At 36.8% G+C, this 17,457-nt stretch overlaps 1 protein-coding gene across 8 annotated transcripts in view; it reads left to right on the top strand.

Moving 5' to 3' along the window:
• SLC35D2 (solute carrier family 35 member D2) overlaps positions 1-17,457 on the top strand; it is a 62,794-nt gene that overhangs the window by 6,184 nt on the left and 39,153 nt on the right. For 5 of the 8 annotated variants that reach the window (XR_010031318.1, XR_010031315.1, XR_010031314.1 and 2 more), the window contains 8 exons: positions 1,284-1,351; positions 4,116-4,187; positions 5,981-6,049; positions 7,118-7,220; positions 9,183-9,275; positions 11,483-11,550; positions 12,288-12,366; positions 14,131-14,213. Coding sequence is in view for 3 of the 8 variants with exons in the window: in XM_063181039.1 (XP_063037109.1) it covers positions 1,284-1,351; positions 4,116-4,187; positions 5,981-6,049; positions 7,118-7,220; positions 9,183-9,275; positions 11,483-11,550; positions 12,288-12,366; positions 14,131-14,213 (635 nt within the window). In the remaining 5 variants the exon portion in view is untranslated. Of the gene's footprint in view, positions 1-1,283; positions 1,352-4,115; positions 4,188-5,980; positions 6,050-7,117; positions 7,221-9,182; positions 9,276-11,482; positions 11,551-12,287; positions 12,367-14,130; positions 14,214-14,817; positions 16,956-17,457 lie in introns of those variants that run through there. The other 3 variants (XR_010031316.1, XM_063181040.1, XM_063181038.1) reach the window with 2 other exon arrangements.

Genomic DNA, 17,457 nt, shown 5'->3' with positions numbered 1-17,457 from the left:
CTTTACAATGGAATGAATTTCAGAGGAAAGATAATATAATGTCTACTCTGTTTTCAGCCTATAAATTAGATGAACCAAAATGTTCTAAATAAAAGTCTGCAGATGAGACTGTGCTTTACAAAATTTTTGCAAACTTAGGTCAACAGGCTGAATATTTATTGTTACTCATACTCCTGCTTTCTTTATACTCCTGTTTACTTTTACTGTGACTTTCACTTAAAAGTTAACTTCAGTTGACTATCAGTTAACTTTTACTTCACTTTTTTCTCTCTTGCTGTGTAAGAAACACACCATTTTTAACATAGATTAAATACACCCTACTCCTCTGTATGCTTTTCCAGCAAGGTTTAAAAATGAATAGCCTTTGACTTTAGTGTCCTCCAACATCTCCCTGTTTAGAAACAAGAGCAACTATTACACATTAGGATAAAGGATCTGTTATGTCTTTCTGCCATCTCAGCCCCTCTTGACTGATAGTCAATGGGACCAAATGTACACACTGCCTTTGTCTTCATTGATTACCTTGGTTGGTTTAAATCTTCTGCAAATTCCAACCTTATCCATTCTGTGATAATGTAATTTTTTCTGTAAAAGGAAAATTAATGGCTTTGAATTGCAGCTGATAATTGTAGGGATTAATGTATTCTTGTACATTTTTTTAAGGCTCATAAGTTCCATTATTGTTTCTCTATATTGTGTTTTGGACTATAGATTTCTGTGCAAGTCAGTCTCTTTGCTGGAATCAAAGTTTAATTTACTCATAATTACTTAACTTTCCTTTCTAGTATCTTACAAAGCAAATTTTTTGGGTTGATCTAAAATGTTTCAACTTCCAGCTATATTAATAAATGTGGAATATGTAGAAGAGCACAGCATACTTATAGTTTATTAACTTTTTTTATTCCACCTCTTCACTTGATTATTTAGATACTGTTATTATTATTACCTTTATATCTAAAATTAAATGTTAAAATGGATATTTATCTGAGGATTATAGTAATTAGAATAAGAGTGATTAACATTTACTCTAAATGGATTCTAAGTCTCATTAGTGGTAAATTGCAACTCTTCTAATGACATCAGTGAAGCTGTGGTCATGACCCGTCACATAAATAGGAGCTGCAGATGAGCTTGCGGCATAGTTACCTTTTTTCCTGTTGAAAAACCCCTCTTTCTTCACAAAAGTACATCTGATATGACGAGTATCAAATTCTATCAAGTAAAGTGCCTCAACACTACTTCTAAACAAAATAATCTGAGTTATGCTTTTAATTTTATCACAGTTATTTCCTCTGCCTCTGATTTATGTTGGAAACCACTTAAGTGGATTATCAAGTACCAGCAAACTCAGGTACAGTAAGTAGAAGTTATAAGTAGACTGTTTGGATTTTACCCTTTTTTCTTGTGGGGTAAAAAAGAAACACTGAAGAAGAGCATTGTCTGGAGTCTTAAATCTATGTGGTGTCTGTCTGTCTGTCTGTCTAAACCCCTGGTACTGTTACGAAATTTTTACACAAACATTTGATCAGTTTACAAATTGTCTACTTCCTTTAAGGGGAGCTTAGCAGTCCTGTGCTGACATAAAATCACAATACTCCTATGTAACCATGAAAATGCTTACACTTTTGCCTCACACCCAAGCATCTAGCTTTTCCTGGGTGTCTTAACCAGAGAGTTGGAAAACTGTTTCTGAAGGAAGCAGCATAAGGAAAATGTTTGTACCATGGTGTCATGGCAGATATTTAGGAATCACCAAGAGATGAAAAACTACTGTGTAGTGGAGTAGTGGTGGTGCTTGGGGAGGTGGTGGTTGTCCGGGAGCGCTGCTGAAGAGTGCCTTGACTCCCATGTGCCTGTAAGCTAAGACCCATGAGAGCTGCTTCCATGCTAGTGCTAAAAAGGTGTAAGCAATGCAGATGGAATGAATGTCTGTATTTTCTGTGGAAGACAAGCACAGAAGCATGATGGCTGCACCAGGACTGGAGGATACAGCTAGAGGATACAGCAGGATACACCACTACCATGTGGTGTTGCAGGCTCCTGAAGTTTTGGTACTAAGCTAAACCAAAACAAAATTTTGTAGGTTTGTATGCAATTCAGAACTATTATACAGATGCTAGGAAAGAAAGTAGAACCACAGAATCATAGAATCATCAAGGTTGGAAAAGACCTGTAAGATCATCCAGTGCAACTGTAAACACAGCTTTATTACCACTGTAACCCTGGACTAGTAATCTTATCACCCAATGCCAGATCCAAGCACCCTCAGGGATGGTGACTCCACCACCTCCCTGGGCAACCCATTCTAATGCCTGATCACCCTAACAGTGACAATTTTTTTCTAATATCTGGTCTGAATCTCCCCTGCCTCATCTGAAGGCCATATGTTCTGGTGCTCTCACTGTAGGCACAGTGGAAGAGACCTGCCCTCACTTCACTGCACCCTTCTTGCCGGGAGTTGTAGAGAGTGATGAGGTCCCCCAGTGTATTACTTTTAATTTGTTTGCATTTCTGTGGTGTTGTTCGCAGGGGTCTCAGGACGAGGGAAGGGACAAGAATTTTGATTCTATGTTTCAGAAGGCTGATTTATTATTTTATGATATATATTATATTAAAAGAAAATTATATATTAAAACTATACTAAAATAATAGAAGAAAGGATTTAATCAGAAGGCTAGCGAGGAAAGGAAGGATAATAAAATCTTGTGACTGACCAGAGAGTCCGAGACAGCTGGACTGTGATTGGCCATTGATTAAAAACAACGACATGAGACCAATCAAACATGCACCTGTTGCATTCCACAGCAGCAAATAATTATGGTTTACATTTCATTTCTGAGGCCTCTCAGCTTCTCAGGAGAAAAAATCCTAGCAAAAGGATTTTTCATAAAATATGTCTGTGACACATTTCTTTTTATTTATAGAATTAATATTCTCTAGCTATGAACACTAGATGCCTGGTTCTGCAACTCCTTGTTGAATGTGTTCACGAGCTGTTCCACTGAAACAGACATTAAGACTTAGGCAGTACTGTGCCTGGTAGCACTTCAGCCATTGTGAATATGGAAGAAGTTTCAAAGCTGTAAAAGTTGGGTTTTTCTTTCCCTTTTCTCTGATTGTAAGTTTAAATGCTTAGTAGGGTATGTAAGTGCACATTCTCCCTCTTCTGTGGCTGGTATACCTATTTTAGATTTGCTAGTTTTAACCAATTTTTATAACAGAAACTTTAAAATGCCTGCAGTGTTCCTACCATTAATATTTTGTTACATTGTATTTTGGTACAATATATGATACTGTTTACATCATTGAATTCTCCACCTTGTTTAGGTTGTCTGGAAGGTGCAGGCGATCCCATGCAAAAATTCAAAATATCTGTTGTAAAGTTTTTAAACATTGTGTAAGGAATTGTATGATTGACTAATGCAATTGTTAATAATTATCTTTAGCAGGGGATTAATTGGTCTATATGGCCATGCTGTTATATTTACAGTGTCAGATGCAAGTGTTTTCTCACCCAGAAAGGTTTCCAACTGCATTACTTCATGCAGATCAACAACATCTTGCTAAAAATAGAAGTTTGTTTCGTAGCTGTGGCCCCACCTTTTATGTTTCTTGTATTTCCTCTAATTCTTTGGTCATGGATTTATTTTACTTTTTCAAAGTACAGCTTGTTTACTAAGCATGTTTTCTTTGTAATTTATTTCTGTTACATGTTTTCAGAGAAAGGTTTAGTGTCTCTTCTCTTAAGTTTTGATAGAAATAGTTTTTATTTAACTATACCTATGAATTTTGCAGGAAGAATTATTTTATAAGGGTTACGCTAGGTAAAAAATACCTACTATATTCCAGTTCAGTAATGCAGAGTGACCTTCAAACATAGCCAGTTGCACAAATTTACTCACTGGCAAAGCTTGCTATCTTTCAATTATTTGATTGTCTAATGTGCATTTCAGACTGACATTCATATAAATGTACTAAATTATTTGCTATTTGGTTTGGTTTCTTATTCCTGGATTAATTGTTCCATCCCCTGGGTTAGTAAAATAAGAGTTAGAATATAAGAGTGCTATTAATCTAATACTATGCTTGGATTTTTATTTTGTTTTTTTTGACAGTTTGCCGATGTTTACAGTGCTCAGGAAGTTTACCATTCCACTTACTTTACTGCTGGAAATCATCATACTTGGGTGATCCTTTTTGTTTGTTTTTGGGGTTGTGTTTTTGTTGGTTTTTTTTTTTTTTTTCTCATTTAAGATTCCTTTACTTTAGATCACATCAAATGGATGACTTGTGTCATCTCACCAGAAAATTGCATGAGTGATTTTTACTTACAAATAGACAAAAGCAAAGAAAGTGATTTATGTAGCTTTTTTGAAGGCATAGATTAGACATTTTAGTGAAGAGAGGGAAAAAAATCAACTTGTCTCCATTTTCATATCTCATTCTCTAGACCGTTACATGGGTTTCAGGTCAGCAGACACAACTCAGTCACTTTCAGTGGTTATGTTTGTGTCTTGTCTTGGAAGCTTCTGAACTTGAAGCTTCAAACAGACAGATCCTTATGTCTCCAAAGAGTGCTGATAGCATGGCAGTCTGCTTATGTAGAGTAACTGTCTGGGTCAAGTCTGAAAACATACCAGGTTAATAAGCAAAATGGTATTTACCAGTGCTTAGATCACAGAATTCCTTACTTATTTTTCATGAGAAATTAAGAAGGATATGCTAGCTGCTCAGGATCTCTAATTTCAGTAGTACTGAGTTGGAGGAACAGGAGTAGAAATATATCATACTTTGTCCAGAATTCCACAGTTCTATCCACATGACTGATGCTGAGCTCACCAGATGAATTCACGAGGAAAAAACCAGCTTGCTGAATCTGAACCCAGGCAGTGTGAGAGTGATGATCAGGGGAAAGCTATAACTGCAAAAAGCCCCCAACTAAACTGTCATCTGCTTTTGTCTGACACAGCAGTTAATTGATCAATGTGATTAATATTGGGAGATGCTCTGGAATTCTTTTGTAGTTTTAACTTCTCCCAGGGAAAGCAAAACTTGCTGTCTTCTGTTGGCCTGAAGACTCCCACAAGCAAGTGAAAAAAAATGTGAGTCAGTGAGATGCACATAAATGCTCAGCTGGAGAACAGCAATGTGGCCTGTGAGTGCAAGCAACATCCTAACCAGTGGAAAGCCTGGGAGACTATCTATAGTCTGCTCAGCACTTTATTCTTGGGACAGTGGTCCACAGGTGTAGTCCTTTAAAAACAGGATTTCTCCAAGAGTATTTCTTCAAAGAGAATTGTACATTTTGTTTCGAGGATCTTCTCTCTCAGTCTTGACAGAATAAGGACTAGGGGAATATCTGTAAGGCATGTTGCAGTACAATGCAAAAATGAGTGCTTAAGATATTTCCAAATAAAGTGGTGTAGATATAAAAACCTTTTAATAGGTTTACAGTATGCTTTTTACTCCTCTGTGGCAGCACTGATGTGGTGGTGAAGAAAGTTATAAGCTCCATGTTTTCCCTTTCAAGTAAAAAGTTTCAGTTTGAGTTCAAAATAAGTATCTATTTGAAAATAATCCAGACAGTGTGCTGTATAGCAGCTTCCTCAACAGAGGTGGTATGAAAAACTGCCTTAGAGATGTACTGGACTGCTGGACGACACTGAAATATGTCTATTATGAATATCAATACACATTAAATTTGTTTGGTTCAGTGCTGTTACTTTGAACCTTTAATCTTTACTTTTATAATTGTCTAGTAAGAGAGTGCTCAGAGTGCTTTTTCAATCTCCGTTCTCAGGGCCAAGGTCTGACAGCATGGCATATGAGCAATCACATTGTTTCTGTAAGGTTGTCAAGACTTTGCCCTCCTATTAAGTGTTCTGTGATTGTTAATTGCTTTGAAACTTTTCAGGCAGACAGCCATTTAATCTCTGCTTCAAATAATGAAAATGTGAACTGTTTCAATTTTTGCCTGCAGGAAACGGTACCCACTGAATATTATAGTCAGCGTATTTGCCATCATTCTTGGGGCTTTCATAGCCGCTGGGTAAGGTTTTAATTTCTCATACAAAGCCATATTATGAGGGGAGGGACAGCAGGAGAACTTTTTCCTTGTTTAATTCTGAGTAAACCTAAGTGGAGATAAGTTACTCTGGATAAAGTTTTGATTTGGAAAATCTCTCTAGTGACATCACTGGGAGCTGCAGTTATACAAAGGAAAAAATCTAATTCCTGCTGACAGTCTTTGGGTGTGTCTTTTTCCACCTCTAAATTTTCCATGTTTGCAGGATCTTAAGTGAAGCAAGTTAAAACTGTGTGAAGAATCTTGATTTTATTTCATGGTATCATTGTATTTTAATAATCTTGGAAAAGTATATTCTTGTTCTGGATAGAAAGAATGATATTTTGGTTGTCAAATATGGAGTTACACATTGTATATTTTTTTAATCATAACCCCCTCCCCCTTTTTTTTTTTTTTAAGTTCCATTGTGAGATAATTGCTACAATGCACACATATGCTGTTGTTCTCTGTTTTCTGTTTGAACATGCCTTTACCTATCTGCAAAGTTAGTGTTTTCCTTGTTTGTTTCCTGGCTTTGCTATGAACAAGGGTAAATAATTTCCATGTGATGTGACAGAGATAGAGCCATGTCCTGTCAAATTAATTACCTTGTATTGATGAAGTAACTAGTCAAAAAAAAAAAAAAAAGGATGGCAATATGTCTGAAAAACATACAAACCAGTTGGATTTTATTCCCTAGCTGCTTTCTTTCTAGTAAAAGAAATAGGTAAGTAAATTCAGTTATAATTTGACTGGTTGTCAGGGTTGAGATGGGTGGAATTTTTCTCTGAATGGAAACTGAACATTTTCTGCGACTTTCACACTGAACATTAGGAACTCTGATGTTTCATTTGTGGTGGTCCTGTGACTGGAGAAATGTAAAGTACTTTGACTTACAAAGAATGCTTGGAGCAAAACCTGTGACTGGCTGGAGTTCATGGAGTTTGCATATCCTCATTCACAATATTTTTCTTGGTAAACAAGGTAATGCAATGCATTTCATATTTTTTGCTTATTTACAATATAGTATTTCTTTCTTTCTTTCTTTCCCAGGTCTGATCTGTCTTTCAATCTGGAGGGCTATATCTTTGTGTTGCTAAATGATATCTTCACAGCAGCAAATGGAGTTTATACAAAGCAGAAAATTGATCCAAAGGTAACTTGGGGTGATTGGTTTGAATTTAGCAGTGAGCTACTGTCTTGGTTTAGGGTAAATTTAGGGAGGGGTCCCTCTACAAAGCAAATTCAAGTGGCTCTTCTCCCTACCTGATTGGGAGATAAACTTCCTTGGAGAAAAGTGGAAAAAACGATTTATTTAACAAGCAAGGTACTCACAAACATGAAAAAAAAAAAAAAAAAAAAAAAGAAAAAGAATAATATTAAGCATTGCAACCTCACACTGTTCTGAAGAGATGGCAAACTCAGAGAGAGAGAGTTCTTGTCAGGGAGTGTAGCTCGGCTTGCTCAGTCTCTTATCAATCCCTCTGGTGCTAGAAAATGCCGTGTCCTGGGCCCTGGTGGGGCACAGGCATGAGCTCCTGATGTTTTCCTGGGTTTTCAGTCCAGAGCAGGTTTGAATAGTTCCAAGAAAAAGACAAATTACAGTCCAGGGAACTTCTCTGCCTCAGCTAGCTAAAAAAACTAACTAAAAGCAAAGGGGAACTCTCTCCCACTGTCCGTGCTGCAGACAACACACATCGAGAGAGAGAGCTGAAGCTCTTATCTCTATGTTCTTGAATACAGCTGCCTCAGGCATTCCACCACTTCTCCTTTTCCCTCTCTTCACTCTTGGATCTAGTTTTAAAGGCACAAAACTTATTTCTAGGCTAAACAGACAAATGGGGATAAAATTCAGCCTCATAAAGTCACCCCATTAGTCACCCCAGGACACCTACTTATTGTATGACTTTTATGTACGTACCATTATGAACTCATAAATAACTTCATTTACTTTCACATTCCAGTTGATATATGCATTCTTAATAGAGAACAGCCTAGAAAAAGTTGTTATTTCTATCTCTGGCTAGACTTTGGTAAGCTAACTGTATTTTCTTTTCTCCCAAGGCTTTTAAGCAGAGTTTGTAGTTATTTAAAAAAAATCAAACCATAAGCAAACAGTTTACCTCTAATTTTGATATGTATATATATAAGGATGATGACTTTTTGACTAGAAACACGTGTTATGTGAGGTTTATGTAAAATAAACAGAGAACTGTCCAGCCTAAGTCATAACCACAGTAACTGTAGTCTTTTTCAGTTATCTAAAAGCAAGTCTTCAGCAAAAGCAGGTGTGATAAGGTATTAGGTGATGTCTTGATATACATTACTCATGTAAATATGTATCAAGGCTGCTCTTCAAATGCAGTGCCATGAAACATACTAAGCCATAGCAAAGAGCAATCTTGGATAGAGGTTTGGTTTCTGATTTCTGTGCTTCACTCTGTATAGCAGAAATATATATCTTTGAATAATCTCAGACATCTTTGTCGATTCCAGATTCCTTTTTTATTTATAAGCAGCACTTAACAGCCTCACAATTTTCTGCAAAACACAGGAGAAGAGATAGGCTGCAGAGATTTTCTAAGCAGCATGGCTGAATCTGTAGGAAGGGAAGGGTATTTTTTCATTCTCCTAATTTCCTGCCTTTGTGCCAAGAAAGTTAACCCACAGGTTATGTGGCAATCCTTAAGTCGCATAAAGTTACATCAATTACCAGTGATTACAGAGCTCTATCTATGAGTCAAACTTCATTAATTTTCCCGTTATATGTTTTTGTGGTTGATTTGTAGCAGAATGAGTAGGTGATTCCTTGGCCAGGGAGAGACTAGGGTGAAGTCAACACAAAGCACTTCTGGACCAGTGCTTTTGAAAGTTCCTAGGTATGGGAAGTGTCCAAGGTATAACAGAGCAGTAACACTCTGCTGAGTGCACAGAGTGAGTGAAGAGGAATTTCAGCTTAGTATGAAACACTGAATAAAAGGATGGCAAGTTTGTATTTTAAATTGAGATGAATTCTGTCTACTCGCTGACAATAGTGTCAGAAGAATTACCAGAGAAATATGCAGTATTTTGCTCCCAAGTGGCTTTTAATGCCAAATGCCATGTTTGTTTTTCACAGGAGTTGGGAAAATATGGTGTCCTGTTTTATAATGCTTGTTTCATGGTGATTCCAACAGTTATTATTAGCTTTTCTACTGGAGATTTTCAGCAGGTAAGTAGCAATATTGCATATCTCAGACTGATAATGTTATTTTGTTCAGATTTCATTTGAGGAGTGAAAGGGAGGGGCTTTTTGGGAAATGAGAGGGGCTTTTTGTTTGTGTCTGAAGAGGTAATTCTCCCTTAATGTTAGTTTGATTAGTATGAAAAGTGTGAGTTAGACTTGTCCTTCACAGGTAAGAACTTTAGTGTATTTCCTTAAGGAGAAGCTAATTTGTGTGATAGTCCTTATTTGAGTCTTTGTCTTGGAACTAAGGTATGTTCAGGTACACCCAGCTTGAACAACAGGTTGAGAATCCAGCTGCACTGTGTGATTTGCCACATGCTTTAAAACAAGATTGCAACTATACAGACAATTTTCAATCTTTCTCTTTGAGTCTTTCTGTCATTCTGATGTCCAGGGCAGATTTCTGTTTAGTCTGTCTAGTTTAGTAACCTATATTGTGCATTCTCATAGAATGAGAGCAAGACTCTCCCCAGGTAATCCTAGTACAGTATCTGTAGGCAGTATGTCCTGATACGTAAAGTATCAGACCAGAAGGTTTTCCTGGCTCCTACATTTGCCACAGAAAATTCTTTGGAGGATGTAATAAATCATTGTAATGTTCTTTGTTGTATGTTGTTGTGCCCTGAACTCACACGATTTTGTCACTGTGTTCTTAGAATTCTGCTTAAGCAGAAAAATTATGATTCCCTGAAAGTGCTAGAATTAGGTCTGCAGTGAATGTGAAATTTCTTTATGTCATCAGTCCAACATGACCTTTTGCCAGTTTAGGACAAACTTATCCAAGGACAAGATGTTTACTTGTTATTAAAAAACAACCTGAGAACTTCTGCTGTTTACATAAACGTGTATGAGAACTTTTGTTGTTTACAGAAACAGGCTGTGAGAATTTGCTCCTCACAGCTGCCTTTTACTTTTCTATCAGCTGTATATGATTATGGCATGTCTGAACAAAACTCTATAAGCCATTTCTGAGCAAAATTCTCCAACACTAGTGTCAGTGTGACACACAGAAATCAAATTGCAGAGAAAACAGAGAAAATGGAAAGATGCTGATGATATGCAAATGATTGCAAATAACCATTTTACTGAGCAGATTTTCAGAGCAGTTTTTACCCTGGCAGAACTTCTTGCCTTGACCCGTCACAGCATACGTCTTCTGCTGTGAAGTCAAAGCAACAGTGCCATGTCTGTCCCTACCCCTGAGTGGTAGGGACATGCTTCTACTCCTCTAGCTAGTTCTGTAATCTTGGAGAGATTGCAGTTTTTAAATGAATGCCCAAGTTACTAATTTCTCCTCTGCTAGATGGCTCACTGTAAGAACAGGAAAGCATGATGCAATGTAAGAGGAAGGAAGCCCCAGAATGGCTCTCTGTTATACTTGGCAGCTTGTGGTTGCACACCAGCAAAATTCTAGTAGGGCAGAGCTGCTCAAGAGCCTTTTTACCTATTACCTCACATGGTAGAGGCTCAGCTGGCTGTTAGCATGGACTAACGGCCTTTATTCTGTTTCTCAGGGATGTGTTCAGCCTTAGCTGAATTTGTTGTTTATGTAGCAAGTGTAAACTAACCAGATTAAAATGAGGCATATCCAGGAGTTGCTAGAAATGGAAAAGAATCTCTGACATGTTTCTTAGTGGCTGGTTGGCACTGTGTGTTTGTTTGCTGCACTTCACTAGGGAGGATACTTCAAAGCAATTGAGCCTTTTCATCAATATTCGTTATTGAGAGACCTTAGTAATGCTCAAAAACACAGGCTTGGGCCCTGAAAGTTGTTCATGAATGAATCTGTGGTGTGGAAGAGATTTAGAGGAAATTATTTATGTATTTGCTGTTTCTGTCCATCTCACATCAACACTTTATTATGTGTTATTATTCACAGTGTTAGTATCTGTCAGTAAATAGCAAAACATAATTTTCGGTATTGTGTTCATGTTTACTGCTTACAGTGTGCACTTGTGTACCTGCACTGCTCTACATGTTACAAGTACTTGTCCACGTATCACGGATGCTGTCATCCTGCTGTCTGTCAAGTTAGATGCATTAAATTGTTTCCAGAAGTAATATAAGTGGTTCATAATTTTGGTATGAATGAAATGTATTTTGTGAATTTACATATTTTCATATTAAGTACATTTTATATGTGTTTACAGTTGATTATATAGCACATAATTCTCTCTCTCTCTTTTTAATAGGCAACACATTTCCAGCACTGGACAAATTTTTTATTTGTCTTTCAATTTATTCTTTCCTGCTTGTTGGGGTAAGGATATGGGGGAATAAAGCAGGTTGTTTTCATGTCAGTGTTTCAAATTGCAAATCTCAAATGTAAGACTCACTAATAAGTTACATTAAAGTTCAGAGAAAATGGGTTTTCCCCCAGGGTTATGTCTTGACTTTTAATTATTTCTAATGGTGTAAATAACTGTTCAGTGCTATCTGGATTTTTGACCTCACAGTACAGTGCTGAGCAATATGACATTTAGCGTTGTATTTTCTGTACGGTCTCGTCTGTCTGTCTTTTCCAATAATCTAACTTTGTAGTTAATAGCATGTAAGTCCTCGAGTATAAGAGCTGTTTCAGTGTGTTTGTTCTTCAAAGCAGCTGGAAAAGTGTGGGAGACTTAAAAGTATTGAAACAATGCTTTGTTCCTGTTGAAACTGCAGAGTCAAAGGAAGGAGTTGCATCCTGTTCTTCTCTTACACGTCATAACCAAGGGGTCAAACTAACTTCAAACACTGACATATAAACAGCACAGAGAAAAGAGCTGACTCTGCTAGAGCTCAAGTAGCATAATTTAACATGTATTTTGAATATTCTCTATGTGCGCATCATTAACTGAAATTAGAGATTCACAGAAATTCTTTTACAAGGGTTTGAAACAGGTGGGATTATAGATTCCAGAAAAATACTGATCCAGATAATGTTGAATATCTTGAAGTAATGTTAAACTTCTTAGCTCCCTGGGAGGAATTTATAAAATTTTCTCCTTTGTTTAGGTTTCTCTTGATGTATTCTACTGTCCTGTGCAGTCATTACAATTCTGCACTCACAACAACAGTAGTTGGTGCAATCAAGGTGAGTTATGGACCAGAAGAGGGAAATAAAAATGCTCAAATAGACAGGAAAGAGCATTGGCGCTGCAGTGATCTTGATTCTGCTTTGAGATGGAAACTCAAAATGAGGGCTAATACTGAGACACTGCTTGTGCCAAGCAAGGTCTCACCGCAAAGTGACCCTGTTCTCTTGCCTTCAAAGTCAGGTATGCTCCAGAAAACATTGTTAGTATTGATCTATTTTTATTTCTTCTACAAGAGAAACTGGAGCAATTTTAATTAAAAGGTGTACATTTAGTCACATTTCATCAGGGAGTATCCTGTGCCTCTGTTGTTTATTAAGTTATTGTGTGTTAGTCAAGATGCCCTCATGCAAATCCAGGTGAACTTTTACTTTGGGCTAAACTAATTTCCTTTGCAGCTGATATGTAAGGCTTTTGTAGATAGAGAATAATGACTAAGGTGAAGTACGGAGTGTGCTTTATGGTTAAGTGCCTCAGCCTCTGTGTGAGAACCTGTGTTCTAGCTGAATGGACTATTTAATTTTGGTTTGTACAAATTCTGGTCAATTTAATGAACACCAAAACATGCACATCTTAAAAATTGAACCTGGTGTCCTTAGAGTCTGTTTTCTTTAACTCAGTTTAACTTAAAAAACTGTGCATCTTGCTTTGTATTGATGAGGACAGCATGTGTAGGAGCATCCCTGACTGCCCATGCTTTTTTAGTAGGCCAGTTTGGAGAGAAACATAGAATTATAAAGCTGAAAGAGAAAAGACAAAACTTATGCAGCTGTGGGCAAAAGATTTTCAGAATTCAACTTAGCTTAACAGGAATAACAGTACCGAAAGTGCTCCCTTCCATGACTAAGGAAAACAAACAATTCACCATAACAAAATCTGCAAAAGGAGGGCAGTACTTCTCTTTCTACATCCTTTTTCTTTTTTGAAAGCTGCGAGATTAATCTAGTAGTTTTCATTCTGTGGCCCTGAAAACATTATTTTAAATTTTATATGTCTGCATCAAACCATTAAGTCAGGGCAAGACTATTTCTATTTTCTTAGCTGTAATAGTCTTTGACACTCTTTGAACAGTGTTAAAGTTGAGAAGCAGGTTATGACACAGCAGTCTCCATTAGAGACTTGTAGAGACAGATGTCATTATGCAGACTAGCTGCTAAAGCATTTAAAAGCCACAAAATGTTGGTAAAATGATCACACACTTCTACATTTTGCCTTCTGTCTTTAGGGATCTATTCTTCCAAAACTTGAAGCAGGTGGGTGAGAGGTAGAATTTTTAAAATTAAGCTGTGCCTGTCTTGAACCTGTACCAAGTGATTTCAGAGCATATTTAGTTGGAAAAGTAAGCAGATAACCCTCTTAAGGTAATAACGAAGAACTTTTACTGTGACTTTAAGGCATCATTTTTATGCTGGAGAATCCAAACCCCACTTTTAAGAAATGAGACTTGAATTCCAAAGATAATAAAGAAATAGATATCAAAAGGTGACCTTAGGTCCATTTTGCCTAATATCAAATGGCCCTTTTTTCCCCTAGAAAGTTACTGTGCATTGTATACATTTAGAAAACATACTGATTTTATTATTCTTTTCGTTGCTACATTATCCATAAGGCTGACATCCATGAAATTAGTTTAAAGGCTGATTTTAGAGTGGTCAGCAACACAGTATAACCATTTCCTTAGAAAAGTGAATTAGTTTATATTGTTTGTATTCATGGGGGAGAAATCTGACTTAAATAAATGCATGATTTTTGTTTCCTTTCAGAATATATCCATTGCTTACATCGGAATGTTGATTGGTGGAGATTACATATTCTCCATGTTAAACTTTTTAGGGCTAAATATTTGGTAAGTGAAACTTGAATAGCCTTTATTTATTGAAGCTGAAGATTTCTCAGTGAGTTCTAGTTTTATATTTTGTTTGATTGGACTCATTTGGTGATGCAGTTTTGAAACTACTGGCCTGACAAAGCACTGCCCCAGGATGTAAAGGTCATTACAGTTAGTTATGTCTTTTCGTGTCTGTTTTCAGACATTAAATATTGCTGTGGTAAGGCCTAATTGTGGAAATATGCCTGCAGTTTTACTGTGTGGAATTATTTATTTTTTTATGAGCAGCAGTTCTGAGTTGTGAGGCTTCCAAGTAAAAGTCAGGTGGGAAGTGAGAACACTGACTGAATGAGTTGTGCCCATTGAATATAAGCTCTAACTTGTGAGTGGTTACTTTCTGTGCTTGGATCATGCCCTCTGTGTGTGAATCTGTGTGAGCAACTGGTAATTGATCTTTGTCTGCTTGGGGCTGCTTTTTCAGATGGGTTACATAGCTCTTAGGCACTCCTAGTTTACAATAGCTAGTGCTCTTTAGCTCTTCAGGAGGAAAGTTATGTACCTATGAAATGACATCTGTAACATCAGATATCTTTGACACCACTGTTCATTCTCTTTTGTTTAGCATGGCAGGAGGACTGAGATACTCATTTTTAACATTAAGAGGAAACAGCAAGCCTGCACAACCTGGGGATGAAGAGAATGCACTTACAGTGTCAAAGACTTAGACAAAATGCCTGCCTTGAAAGAGACTGAAGATACAAGTTTAGCATTGCCAACACCTTAAATAAGTATATGCTGGAACATATTTGGAGCAACAACAACAAAAAAATCTACCTCAGTTGTCACAGATGCACACAATTCACTGGCTCAGAAATATTCTTGCACACCATTTTTTTTACATGCAAGCTAGTTTGATTTTAGCTTTTTCTTCTTAATCTGAAAGCCATTTTGTAGGAAGGAATGCTATGAGCCAATCTTAATTGTAAATTTCTGCATTTACCTGTACTTGGTGCTATTTCAACAAGATCTTTGAGCTGTGTTTCAGTGACTGCCTGTAGTCTCTTGAGGCAAAATTCCCTGTAAAGATCATGAGGCTTGATTCACCATTGCCTTATGCCGTGTGCAAACCTAGGTATCACTGGGGAGATGAAAGATCCTAGTGGTTCAGATTGATTTTACACATGCATGTGCTCTTGGGTAAGTGATATAGAAAGTACGGAGCAAAGAGGGTATTTGCCCCCAGATTGTTCCCTGTGTAAGTGTCAACTAAAAAATTCAGGCTATGTCCATGTATGTACATTGTGTAGGCATTCTCCCTTTGTGTTTTTCTCATCCTCAATCACACTATGGTGTTCTGCAGAAATTGTCACTGTTGTTATAAATGAACCCTCATAGCTTTGCAGCAGATCAAGGAGAGTAGGGAAATGATAGGAGATATTTTAATATTTGAAGATTTTGTGTGTGTGTGTGTCTGTGAGCCAGTACTGACAAATCTATTTTTGTTAAGGTACATTTTTCTTTTTATATCACATTCCCCTCCTCTCACCTTTAATCTGCAACCTCCTTGCTGCCGAGAAGTGGTGCTACTATGTACAAACATAGTAGGAAAGAGAAACATACAAATGTGGAAGACTGATTTGTGTTTAAATAAGGAGAAATGCTAGTGTCCTGTTATGTCTTATATATACAGTAAAAGCTTATCTGGTACTCATTTATGCTTTCAGTTCTAAGCAAGAAATCATAATGAGCCTGGGGATGACTACAGTAGGCTCAGTTGGTACAGTGGTTAAGAGGCCCAGACTGATGGTCTGAGTGATCATCTGGGACAATAACACCCTTATCTATATTTCAATAACACCTGTATCTGTATTTCCTTCTTTGAAAATACTTGACAATGCTTACCTGTTTCTCTGAGGATAAACTGTTAACCTTTGAAAATGTGATAGGCACATTGAAGTGCTGGAAGACAGCAGAGAAATTAATCTTGTTGAAGTTCTCAATTCCCTGTGAGCATGAGCCAAAATTTTTGAAAATAATCAAATCAAAAGAAGATTTGGAAAGATTTTGACATGGAACCAGGGTGGTCTAATGACTTGTTTGATCACTTCAATTAAAATACAGCTAATCTGAAAATACAGAAAATCAGAAAACATTACTCTGTGTGTAGCACATCAGTGACCAGTCTGAATTAGATCTAAGAAACATGTGGGTAACACCAGAAAATTCAGGGAGTGACTGCCTGCATGGATTTGAATGGCAAGAGGAGCAGTGACTGCAGATACTAGAAGTGGCATTTAAAAAGACATGGTCAAAGTGAAAAGAGAAACCTGAGCTATCAATTTTCTCACAGCTGGCGAAGAATGTGACTTTCATTTTCTATCTGTTGAAGACCTGTGGAGGGAAAGCATTGCTGGAAATATTTTTCCGTGATCATCTGTTTTTAAAAATTTCCTTTATGCTTAAGAACCTTCAATATTTTTGAGTGTATTCTTTCATAAGGCTCCTCTTTCTTCATAACATCTCTACCTCCACAATTTCAATTACTGAACCTTAACTCTCTTCCATGAGACGAGGTATTGGAAAGTTTTCATTTATTGTGAAATTAGTATGAGTGCCATTTGATTGCAATATTGAAGAACACACAAAGGCATCTGCTAAATAAGATGTAGTTCCCACAAAGGAACACTTAACATTTGCATATAATTAATTAATATTTTGCTCTGCCTTTTATAAATAAAATTATACAGATTACAGTTTTAACAGGTATTTTGTTTGGCTTACTTTTTTTTTGTCAATGGACACATTCAATTGTACCGAGCACATGAACAACACTACCATTTGCTTTTTATATGATTAACTCTTCTAGTGTACTTCAAGTAGTTTCTTTAGCTCGTTCTGTACCATAGTGAAGTGATTTTAATTTCTTGTTCATAGAATGTTTTTGAAGTGCTTCAGACTTAGATTTTTCACCTGAAATACAGACCTGATAATGGTAGTCTTTATGACAATGTTACTCGGAATAATTTAAAAAATAAATCTAGGAATAACAAGAAATAGATACTATCTAGAAGTACTTGCAATTGCTTGTATACTTTCACAAAGAAATTCAGCTTCAGTCACTTTCTGTTTTCCTCTATGTCTGAGATACTGTTGATTTCAGTAAATTTGCTGATTAAAATTCTGGCAATATGGGCTCAACCAGACACAACTATCATATTAGAATTTAGGAAATTGTATGGCTGTTTCATCCAGAACATCAATA

This window comes from Melospiza melodia, chromosome Z (assembly GCF_035770615.1).
Source record: "Melospiza melodia melodia isolate bMelMel2 chromosome Z, bMelMel2.pri, whole genome shotgun sequence".
Taxonomy (NCBI): Eukaryota; Metazoa; Chordata; class Aves; order Passeriformes; family Passerellidae; genus Melospiza; species Melospiza melodia.
The sequence above is the reverse complement of the archived record's forward strand: the minus strand, read 5'-3'. Positions and strand labels throughout refer to the sequence as shown.